The sequence below is a fragment of the Etheostoma spectabile genome, unplaced genomic scaffold (genome assembly GCF_008692095.1).
Source record: "Etheostoma spectabile isolate EspeVRDwgs_2016 unplaced genomic scaffold, UIUC_Espe_1.0 scaffold00019090, whole genome shotgun sequence".
NCBI classification, from domain to species: domain Eukaryota; kingdom Metazoa; phylum Chordata; class Actinopteri; order Perciformes; family Percidae; genus Etheostoma; species Etheostoma spectabile.
Genome location: NW_022604669.1, coordinates 22,827 through 35,054, shown reverse-complemented (window position 1 = coordinate 35,054; position 12,228 = coordinate 22,827). Strand labels below are relative to the sequence as shown.

At 40.1% G+C, this 12,228-nt stretch overlaps 2 protein-coding genes across 2 annotated transcripts; both read right to left on the bottom strand.

Moving 5' to 3' along the window:
- Positions 1-396: 396 nt before the first annotated feature.
- LOC116683753 (golgin subfamily A member 6-like protein 22) lies at positions 397-1,744 on the bottom strand (the record flags this gene model as incomplete). The annotated part of the gene is given in 1 exon segment (XM_032509984.1): positions 397-1,744. A coding segment is annotated over 1 exon segment (1,190 nt), but the record flags the coding sequence as incomplete, so codon positions are not given.
- Positions 1,745-3,114: 1,370 nt separating this feature from the next.
- LOC116683751 (odorant receptor 131-2) lies at positions 3,115-6,784 on the bottom strand. Its single transcript, XM_032509983.1, has 2 exons — positions 6,635-6,784; positions 3,115-3,885 (listed from the first exon to the last, which is right to left on the bottom strand). Exons 1-2 carry the CDS (start codon positions 6,782-6,784, stop codon positions 3,115-3,117), a joined length of 921 nt encoding a protein of 306 aa, XP_032365874.1.
- Between the last annotated feature and the right edge of the window lie 5,444 nt (positions 6,785-12,228).

The window sequence follows — 12,228 nt, the reverse complement described above, 5'->3', positions numbered from 1 at the left end:
TATTGAGTTAAAATACTCTATGATCTGTAATATTTCTCTTAAACATGAGAAACCTTGGCGGTCAGGTGTTCACGGTAGACGTGTTTTCATTGAACCCGTTTAAAAAGACAGATGCACCATAAGATATATATTTAAATATTTATTTTAAGAATTTAAGAATATATTATAAGTGACCAGATCAACTGGTTTGAAAGGGGGGGGTAACCAGATCACCTGGTTTGAAAGGGGGGTAACCAGATCACCTGGTTTGAAAGGGGGGGCAGTTAACCGGATCACCCGATTTTAGATGTGGGGGGGGGGATTGAGGAGTTGGGTGGGGAGGGGGGGAAGGAGGATCAAGGTGGAGAGGAGGAGGGAAAGGTTGAGGATGTTAATCCTCTCTCCTCCTGCTCCTCTTCTATCACTCTTGCCTCCTTTTCGTTCTTCTGTCTTTTAAATCCCTCCTTCTTTCTCTTTTCCCGCTCCTTCCTCTCTTTCTTGACTTGTTTCTCCATCTCCTCTTTTTCCTTCTTTTGTCTTTTCAATTCTTCCTTCTCTCGCTTCCTATTTTCCTCCTCCTGTTTTTCCTCTCGCTCCTTTGCCTTTTTCCTCTCCTTTTTCAGGCTCTGCTCCGCCTCCTTCTTGGCCTTCTCCTCCTCCTTTCTCATCCTGGCCTTCTCCTTGTCTGTTTTCTGAGCCAGCTCCTGGAGGCCGTAGAGACTGACCTGAAGCTCAGAGTTTTGAGCAATGAGGATTTGAATTTTATTTTCCATTTGGCTCTCTTTCTCAGTCCACTCCTCCTCCATCCTTCTGCTCATCTTCTCACACTCCTGGAGGTCGTGGGTCTGTTGCCGAAGAGCAGAGATTTGCTCTTGTAAGAACTTAAAATCATTCTTAATGTGGCTCATATTGTCGACCCACTCCTTCTCTCTGTTCTCTCTCTCCAGCTGCTGCCGGGTCTGAAAGCTCTCCTCCTTTGCAGCCAGCTCTCGGCTCATTTCATCTTTCAGAGCAGTGAGTTTTATTCCCACTTCTGCCTCGCTCTGGATGATCCTCCTCTCCTTCTCCATGAGCTCGGCATTGCTCTCCAAATACTTGACCTCTAGAGCCGTGTTTTCCTCCGTTATTTTGTGTATCAGCTCATCCTTTTCCCGGATGACCTGGCTCACCTTTCTCTCACTGTCCTCTGCCAGAGTTCGGAGCTTCGCGTCCATGGTGATTAAGTTCTGGCCCTGCATGGCTGAAAGTATTTCATTAAACCTGTTCTCCTGGGTCTCTCTGATCTTCTCTTGCTCCTGTTTGAAGACTCCCACGATCCTGTTAAACTCTCCACTCCAGTGAACTTTGGCAGACAGGGAGATTTTCTTCTCTGCCTCCAGACTTTTTTTGAGAGATTCTATCTCTACATTTTTCTCCATCTCCTTAATTTTATTCTCTTTTCTGGCGTTTTTCCGGATGGTCCTCTCTGACCGTAGAGCCGTCAGGAGTTTCAACTTCTCTTCCTCCAAGCCAGCGTTTTGGGAGACCAGCTGGTTGATGAGCTCCTGCGTGTCCCGTTGGTCCTTCTTCAGGTCCTTGTTCTGATCTTTCACCGTCATCGTTGCCATGGTTGCTGAAAAAAAGTATGTTTCAATAGCGGAGTATGAAAGTGTAGAGTATATTGCTGTAGTAACGAAGTTTTGCTGTTTTGCCCTCTGTCACACAAATAGATGCGTTGTTGATGAGTTCAGACTGTTACCTGCCTGTAAGCACCTGGGTTCTATTTATAACATTTCTAATGTAGTAGAATGACACGTCAGGTTCTAGAATGTGATGACATCATAACATCAGAACATCAAAACCATCAAAGGACTTAATCACAGAGCTAGAAGTGTGTGTGTGTGTGTGTGTGTGTGTGTGTGTGTGTGTGTGTGTGTGTGTGTGTGTGTGTGTGTGTGTGTGTTTCCTTTACTTATGACATCTTAATGCAGAAAGGAATAACAGAGCAAAATAAAACAAGAAAACCCTAGATATTGTGTGTGTTTGTATGTATATATATATATATATATATATATATATATATTTATTTTAAAATTACATTGCTTAACAACAATGCTTGGACAACAATACAATATTTGCAGATTTCACAAAGTTTGCCACAATATGATTTTGATTTGATGTAATTAATGGTACTGCCATTGATATGAGATAATATCATATCAGCGCATTCTCGTGAACGTATGAAATCATACGAAAATGTATGCTCACCAAAATGTAAGATATCGTACGACTCTAGGCTGGCTTGTCATGTGACTATTGATAAAGATTTAAATAAACCTGTTGTGCAAGATGCACTTCTTGCAGTTGTGATGTCTATGAGTCTCATCTAACACTCAGTGATGAAGTATTATAAAATGTTATTGTTATAATGTTATTTGGTAGGAATGATCGATTAAAACAATCCCGAGGAACACACATTTCCAGGGTGAAATTCTTTTGTTTTGAAGCAAACTCCAATCGCTGGCTTGAAAGTCATGTGTTTTACAATATACATATATATATATTATTATTATTACAATAACAACAAAAAACGTGGAATTCTTACAAGTTAACTTTTCGTAGCTTTTTGAACATATGGTTCATGAAAACAGGCTTATCACATCACTATTCAGCACAATCAGTTAGTTTTAGATCAACCAAGTAAGTAACTAAAGAGAATGTTATATATACTAAGCTCTTCCACACATTTATATGAAAATCAAACTATTCTTTTTCATAGGACTAAATATGATGATTCATATTTGCATTCTGTATCAATATTTACCCTTTTAGTCGATGATTTTGGGACGTCCAGATCTATGTATCGTCACACCCTACCAATCTGACTATTGTATTTTTCCAAACTTGTGGGTACCATATTCTGCATATTGTACAGCAGTCTTTCAGAAACACTGAAACACTTGACATACTGTACAGCTTCCTCATGTTATGAGCCATGTATACGTTTTGATTCACACACATTTATAACAGCTGTGTGAACTTTACAGTATCTGTGCTGAATGAACTCAAGTGTAAATGCAAGAAAAGCACAGGAAGTTGTAGAGTTGAGTAGTTTTCATGTTTAAACTCATAGATTTTTTAAGACCTGGTTATAGTCTATAAATAGTTGCTGATTTTACATATCAGATATTTTTTCAGGTACTTCCTGAAAGTCTTGTCTCGCATTCCATAGATGATTGGACTAATGGATCTTGGCAGTACCTGTATAATAATATAACAACTAAAAAGGGAGTCTGTGTAGTTCATAGGGAACCATCGTAGCAAAGCCTCTTTTAAGGGGGGTTCTGCATACGTTGCCATACACAGCAGCACCTGAAACCCGTGGAGGAGGATGGTGTTTCTGGCCTTTTTAGCATCTTTGCTAGCTGTTTTAGCAGTAAACAGGATTCTGAAGTAAGTGTAGAAGATAGTGATCCAAACTAGAACTAGAAACACTGAATATGTGATATCTCTCTTCTTGATGATGATGGGATTTGGGAAGACAGTTTTTGTGAGACAAAAGAGTCGAGAATGAAAGTAGTCCCGTGGCTCTGTGGCCAAAGTGATGAACAAATCAGCTAAAGCAGAAAACATGGTCGTCGCCCAGATTAAACCAATCAGCATCAAAGTTCTCTTGATGGTACAGATTTGCACGTGGCGAAGGGGGACGCAGATGGCGATGTAGCACTCCACCGCCATGCAGGCCAGGTTCAGAGGAGTGTTTTCAGTGGTGGAAATGGCAAACAGGATGAAGATGGAACAGATGGAGACATTAATCTGGTAGACGGTGTAGCTGATGACGAACAGCATCACAGTCACTGTCAGTTCGATCATGTCGTTGACCACCAGGTGAATGTAAAGTATATATCGAGGATTCATGTAGAAGATCTGGGGGGTGGGAAGAAGAGAAAAGGTTTTTACAGCTTTAAGTTTTAAATGGAGACATCCTCAAAAGGAAATATTCTTCATTTTATTTGCAAATAATTTGTTATTGTCTTACCCAACGGTCAAAATGGTGTTGTGAAAAATGTGAATGAGGGAATTGAAAATATATATGTGTTTATGTATGTGAGTGTGTGTGCGTGTGTGTGTTGCCTTTACTTATGACATCTTAATGCTAAAAGTTCTCAACCACCATATGTAAATAATTTACTTTGTTAAACATTTGCATTTATCAAAGATTTTGTATACAATGTGCCAGCCATTTACAGTTAAATTACCAAGTTGTTGGAGTGTATGTAGTTGGAGTTGAGAGGCCACGTCTAAGACATGACTGATTCTTTACGTGTGAATGCAGATAAATTAGAAAATTATAATGAAAAGTAAAATCGTTGTTAGAACATAGACAGTGAGCTTGCATTTCAGCCAATGACTTCCGCCTTTTTTGCTCTCCACACAGATGTTTTCTTGCATGCAACCAAACTTAATCAATGCTACACCGAACTATGGCGCTTAACCCTTGTGTTGTCCTTCTGGGTTAAAATTTCAAAATACTATATTTTTGGGCACTTTTTTTAATGCATTTTTTTAATTCATGGTCAACAAACCTAATTTGTATGACATTATACCCCCAAAAAAGCAGGAATTATGAATTATTTTGACTGATAGTTGAGATCAGAGACTGGCATCTGTAAAAGTTTAGTCAGGATACGTTTTGAAACCATTTTAAATGCTATAAAATTGAATAAAACACCCAAAATTCAATTAAAGTTATCATCAGTTGTACGAAGAATGCACCTTATGCAATGCATCATGTTATTCTGGGTAATTTGTAAGAAACTCATATTTCTGATATAAAAACACCTTTAGAAATGGGGTTATTTTGACACGACGACAACACAAGGGTTAACCCGTTTGCGCCGGATGCTTTGCGAGGACACATCTACCGCCGGTTACTGCGTTGCGCAACTCTGAACCTCCTGCCGGCTGCTGCGTGGCGCAGCATTTTGTATTGGTCAGTCTTTCCATGACGCGTGCGGCAGAGAACGCACTGTCATTGGTTCAAATACACATGAGGCGGGTCTTGTTGGCTATTTCAAGCCATGTGACCACCAAAATGTACCGTAGTTTGCTGAAAATCACGTCAATCAACCAGACAAACATGTGCGTTTGTTTATGAAGTTTTGAGAGACGAGTGAGAAAACGGCTCCGACAGAGGAAGTGGTAGATTATGATGAAGACATCCTCCCTCCCAAACTCCTCACTATCTTCCACCTCAACGTCCCCGCCCTCGCTGTCTAAATCCTCCTCTGATCGCCTCGGAGCCGTTTTCTCACTCGTCTCTCAAACATTCATAAACAAACGCACATGTACGTCTGGTTGATTGACGTGATTTTCAGCAAACTACGGTACATTTTGGTGGTCACATGGCCAACAAGACCCACCTCATGTGTATTTGAACCAATGACGTTCTCTGCTGCACACGTCATGGAAAGACCGACAAATACAAAATGCTGCGCCACGCAGCAGCCGGCAGGAGGTTCAGAGTTGCGCAACGCAGTAACCGGCGGTAGATGTGTCGTCGCGAAGCATCCGGCGCAAACGGGTTAATGTAAAGCCAATGTTGAAGCTTGTGAAAGTGTGCATTCTATCTAATTTCTAGCAGTGAGTGACTCTACTAGCTCCAAAAACAAGTCAGTTTCTACAGAAGTCTATGAGAAAATGACCTTTTTATTACCTCCAGTAAATTCTTTTCTAGTTTCAAGGCTTCTTCAATACAGCATGATGTTCATTTTGTAAATTATGGTCACGTTTATTCCAAAACAGACGATTAAAGCAGCGGATGCTTTAGAACCTGTCAATCAGGACAGAGCCAAGCTAGCTAGCTAGCTACCACGAGCGTTAGCTGATGACTTAAGGAAAAACGTGCTGATTTTGTGTTTGCTGTACATGAAGATAAACGGCGCCATTACCCTGAGGTCCCCGTTTATCTGCCGGTAAATCTCCACTGGATGACTCGCTTCAGGAGGGTTTAAAATTGTCAACTTTCCCCCTTTAGTATTAAGTTTAATGCATGATGAGATTGATGCAGATGTGCAGTCATAGCACTCGTTACAGCAGCTTCTATGTAAACTGAAAATGGCACAATGGAAACTTCACTGCCCCTGATGGTTTGACCAGGCAAAATGTACCCACACAACAAGGAATCTGCTAACATTAACACAATATAAAGCTGATTAACTGAAGTCATGGGAAATAGCAGAATAGCAGAAATCCAGACGTTTTCCTCTCCGTTCCACCAGGTGGCGCTCTTACCAGGTACCCCGCTGGGGAAAAAAGCCTTCTCTTACTTTGCTCCATGGTCTTGGAATAACTTACAAAACTTGCTCCCTCTAAATGATCCAGTCCCATTAACTGATTTTAAGGCCATGTTAAAATGCCATGTAACTCAAAAATGTAACTGCCCCATGTGACCTGCTCCTTTCCTCTGTGTGTGATGTTTGTTTGTTTTGACTCTGCTGTATTTCTGTTTATATTGTAGCTGGTGTGCCGTGTTGGCCAAGTCTCCCTCGGAAAAGAGATTTCAATCTCAAGGGACTTCCTGGTTAAATAAAAAATTGAAATAAAAAAATAGCAGGCTAATTGACTCGAGCTAGACTTTCTCAGTTTGAGTTTTCCGATTATTAGTGCTTCAGACCTGGTGTTTGCGGAAGGTGTGAATGAGGCCTGCGTTGATGTAGTTGATGAAGATCCCGAGAACCACGACAATCACGTTCTTGATCACAGCTTTAGTGAAGGAGTCCCGATACTGTAAAACCACCGTGACGTTGACAGATGACACGATCATGTCTATAAATTGAAAAGAAAAGATAGACACTCTTCAGTTATAAGTAAGCATTTACAGCAATTATTACATTTGTGTGTGACTTTCTGAGCATAAGAGACACTTTGACCAAAAGAAGTTAGAGTAATGAAACATACCTGACATCTTATGTTGGTTCACTAAGTTCAGAATGGGACATTTGTCTAAAGGAAATGAGAGGAGATCAAAATGCATTTTATTTAATCATCAATACAATTTTAACAAATTCTGATTCATAGGCCCTTTGTAAGGAAAGATCAATTTTAGGTTAACATATTAATGTTAAAACACACAGCTTTGAATAAACACGACATTCAAATTAAAACAATGATCCTATTGGAATTGTTGGAGCCAGCCTTAAGGGCTTTTCACACGGGGGGGGATACTGCGTAGTTACAACTGAATGAGATTAACTGACTGTGGTAACATTTATCTGTAATCACAGGTCAGAAATCTTTAAATCACCTCCAGCTAGTCCAAAATGCAGCTGCTCGCCTTTTCACTAAAACAAAAAAACATGAACACATGACGCCAGTCTTGGCCTCCCTCCACTGGCTTCCTGTCCGTTAAAGGATAGATTTTAAGATTTTAACCTTCGTTAACCTGGATTCTGATGTTTTAAAGTGTTGTTGTTTGTCTGTGATTCCCTTTGGATGTAGTCATTTTTACCCTTATTATTTACGTATTTGACATTGACCCTGTTCAGCACTTTGGGCAACTGTTGTTTTTAAATGTGCGAAATAAAATTGACAGCGACGTTGACAGGTCGAGTTATAACAAATGGTGGCAATACTAGTCTTTCCTGACCACAGACTGTTATTGTTGATAGTTAAAGTTTCCTAAATTAGCATAGTCATAATTACAGACGTTACCCAATAAATCCAGTGTTGTGCCAATGCTTGGACAAGCAGAAGCCCCGCTGTGTATGTCCTGATTTATATTTTAGTGAACTCACAAACTTAAGAACCAGTCTCTTGTCCATCGATTTGCACTGTGCGTCGCTCGCGTACGGAAACGTTCAACACAATTCAACTCTTGCGGCGTGCACGTGACGAGCAGGAACACAACACCTTCTCGGGATTGCGCCTGCGTGTTGTGTCGCCTGTCAAACGCCTCTGATTACACCTTCACTACGAGGCGCGACAATCGCTCCCCGGGTGAAAAGCCCTTCATGCTAAATCAAAAACATGAAATAGATCTATATGAATAACATTTGAAAATGTAGTTGCAGTATATGAGCGACACATAGTAAACATGTTAACTCAAAGTGACCCGTTATCACTTTCTTTTTTTTCTCACAACAAATGAGCCGTCGAAATAAGCTATAAAATATATATAATAATATATATATAATATATATATAATAATAATAAGCTGAAAATGTCAACATTTAAAATATCAAAAATCTTTGGAAAAATGACAAAAATGTTAAAAAACATTTTAAAAAAACACCCACAACATTAAAAAAGGGACAAAAATGTGGGAAAAATTTACCAAAACCTCTTTTTTTCATGGTTGACAGGAAGACAACACAAGGGATAACATGCAGGCAGCCCACTTATATTACTCAGTCCTTTGGACAATAATAAAGTAATAGAGTATCAAAACTAACCGATGATTGGTGTTTTAAACCACTTTATTAACCACGTATTATATTTCCATCAACCGTTAGGACAGACGGGATATAAATCCAAAATGTCATTTCTGTCTCATTCTTAAAATGTGGATTTCTAGTCATCGTTAATTTGTGCTTCATAATCTAGTTTCAGAAGCTTGGCTTACATTGTGTATTACCATTAACATGAAGTTCTTAATACAGCTTAAGGTAGGTAGTTTTTAGGATTTATTGTCCCATGTTTGTAAAATATACTTTAGACACTGTAGGATATTTAGAACTGGCGTTGTGAGTTAAATGTTTTAATGGATATTCCTGCATAAAGGGACTTAAATAATAAGTATAAAGTAGTAATAAAGTATTTCTGATTCTGATTAATGACAGAAGAAAGAAGTCTTCACTCTTTCATCAACTTCAAAACTAAAAATCTAGTTGAATTAAATGCATTTACAATCATACAAGTAAAATATAAGGAAAATATTACCAGGTGTATTTCAATGTAATTTCACAGTCTGTATACTTTCCAAACTTTAATAAAACAAAAGAAATACAAATAAAATGTATTATTATTATTAAGCTAAGTACAACTTGCAGAACAAGATATGGTTCTTTAAACGGCATCACCAGAAGCATTACTTCCTTTATTATTGGTATATTGTCTGTAAGCCGTGTGTTTTAAATGCTCCATGTTTCAGGTTGATTACATTTTTTACATTGAACTGATTTTAAAACATCAAAGAAACCAAAGAACTAAAGATATAAAAGGTTACCTGAAAAAAAACATTGAACCTTTTGAGTCTTGCTATTTAGGCAATGCCTTTAGTGGAGTCAGTTTCTGTGATTAATGACAAACTGGATATCCTATTCGACTTCTGTTTTTATTTTGTTGAATGTTGGCTGTCATTGATAATCATTAATAATCAAAACAAGTGAAATATACGTCACAAACTGGCCTGTGGAAGAGAAGCCTGCATCTTAGTATTCTGTTTACCACCGTGATTTCATTTCTTATGTCATTAATTAATTTGACAGGGACAATGTACATTAATTAACATTGCTGTAAATGCACCAGAATTATTATTTTTCATCTGTTGTCCCTGGACAGATCTTAACATTGTCTACCTAAAAAAACAACAACAGGAAGAAGATGACAGTCAACGATACAAATATAAAAAGTAGTATTATTCCAGTCAGTTCACAGCAGGTGGTACGTACCTTAGTCAATGCAAGTAGACCAGGACCCCGACCCTATGACTCCAGGAAATCTCTAACTTTATAAACGGCTCGGTGACGAATGTCCTCAAATTCCCAGATGTGCATATGAATGTTTAGTGTTGATTCATACGTGAGTAGGGAGTTTGTGTTTTTAAAATGCTAATTGCCAATACACTGTGAGATGCTTTAGGGCAGTGATTCCCAAAGTGGGGGTCGGGACCCACAGGGGGGTCGCGAGCCAGAGAGAGATTAGAAATAGCATACGTTAGCCATGATTTTCACACAAGATAAAACTGTTGTGTTATTCTGTGTTATTTTGTGTGTTGTCAACATGCTCGTGTTTGGATACGTCTGTAGTGCGTGCTCGGTTGCGCGCAATGTTTATATACGTTTATAATGGGGGGGGGGGGGGGGGTCGCAAGTCACTTGCACCGTTACTTTGGGGGTCGTGGGCGGAAAGCTTTGGGAACCCCTGGTCTACACAACCCTGGCTCATTCTGTAACTGGGATATTCTGAATACACTGAATGAGGATACATAGGTTAAAAGATACTTGACTAAGTTAAAATGCTGTAATTCAAAAGCTTGGTTAAAAAGATGGTTCATTATTTATTTGAGTTAAAATACTCTATGATCTGTAATATTTCCCTTAAACATGAGAAACCTTGGCGGTCAGGTGTTCACGGTAGACGTGTTTTCATTGAACCCGTTTAAAAAGACAGATGCACCATAAGATATATATTTAAAATATTTATTTTAAGAATTTAAGAATATATTATAAGTGACCAGATCAACTGGTTTGTAAGGGGGGTAACCAGATCACCTGGTTTGAAAGGGGGGGCAGTTAACCGGATCACCCGATTTTAGATGTGGGGGGGGGGGGGGGGGGGGGATTGAGATTGAGTTAGATGGGGATGGGGGAAGGAGGATCAAGGTGGAGAGGAGGAGGGAAAGGTTGAGGATGTTAATCCTCTCTCCTCCTGCTCCTCTTCTATCACTCTTGCCTCCTTTTCGTTCTTCTGTCTTTTAAATCGCTCCTTTCTCTTTTCCCGCTCCTTCCTCTCTTTCTTGACTTGTTTCTCCATCTCCTCTTTTTCCTTCTTTTGTCTTTTCAATTCTTCCTTCTCTCGCTTCCTATTTTCCTCCCCCTGTTTTTCCTCTCGCTCCTTTGCCTTTTTCCTCTCCTTTTTCAGGCTCTGCTCCGCCTCCTTCTTGGCCTTCTCCTCCTCCTTTCTCATCCTGGCCTTCTCCTTGTCTGTTTTCTGAGCCAGCTCCTGGAGGCCGTAGAGACTGACCTGAAGCTCAGAGTTTTGAGCAATGAGGATTTGAATTTTATTTTCCATTTGGCTCTCTTTCTCAGTCCACTCCTCCTCCATCCTTCTGCTCATCTTCTCACACTCCTGGAGGTCGTGGGTCTGTTGCCGAAGAGCAGAGATTTGCTCTTGTAAGAACTTAAAATCATTCTTAATGTGGCTCATATTGTCGACCCACTCCTTCTCTCTGTTCTCTCTCTCCAGCTGCTGTCGGGTCTGAAAGCTCTCCTCCTTTGCAGCCAGCTCTCGGCTCATTTCGTCTTTCAGAGCAGTGAGTTTTATTCCCACTTCTGCCTCGCTCTGGATGATCCTCCTCTCCTTCTCCATGAGCTCGGCATTGCTCTCCAAATACTTGACCTCTAGAGCCGTGTTTTCCTCCGTTATTTTGTGTATCAGCTCATCCTTTTCCCGGATGACCTGGCTCACCTTTCTCTCACTGTCCTCTGCCAGAGTTCGGAGCTTCGCGTCCATGGTGATCAAGTTCTGGCCCTGCATGGACGAAAGTATTTCATTAAACCTGCTCTCCTGGGTCTCTCTGATCTTGCTCCTTGCTCCTGTTCCTGAAGAAGGAGATTTTCTTCTCTGCCTCCAGACTTTTTTTGAGAGATTCTATCTCTGCATTTTTTTCCATCTCCTTAACTTTATTGTCTTTTCTGGCGTTTTTCCGGATGGTCCTCTCTGACCGTAGAGCCGTCAGGAGTTTCAACTTCTCTTCCTCCAAGCAGCGTTTTGGGAGACCAGCTGGTTGATGAGCTCCTGCGTGTCCCGTTGGTCTTTCTTCAGGTCCTTGTTCTGATCTTTCACCGTCATCGTTGCCATGGTTGCTGAAAAAAAGTATGTTTCAATAGCGGAGTATGAAAGTGTAGAGTATATTGCTGTAGTAACGAAGTTTTGCTGTTTTGCCCTCGGTCACACAAATAGATGCGTTGTTGATGAGTTCAGACTGTTACCTGCCTGTAAGCACCTGGGTTCTATTTATAACATTTCTAATGTAGTAGAATGACACGTCAGGTTCTAGAATGTGATGACATCATAACATCAGAACATCAAAACCATCAAAGGACTTAATCACAGAGCTAGAAGTGTGTGTGTGTGTGTGTGTGTGTGTGTGTGTGTTTGTATATGTGTGTGTGTGTATTTGTATATGTGTGAGTGTGTGTGTGTGTGTGTGTGTGTGTGTGTGTGTGTGTGTGATATCTTGAAAAGCAACATAGTAGCTACTGAATATTTCCGGTGCAGTAAAAGCGAGGGGCTGGTAGAACAAATGGACACACTTCTACCCAGCAT

Bases quoted from the DNA above. Each gene is read 5' to 3' on its own strand.
- LOC116683751 (XM_032509983.1), bottom strand. From the start codon at position 6,784: ATGATCGTGTCATCTGTCAACGTCACGGTGGTTTTACAGTATCGGGAC. The intron at 3,886-6,634 runs GTCTGAAGCACT...CCCACCCCCCAG, and splicing joins ACACCTTCCGCAAACACCAG to ATCTTCTACATGAATCCTCG.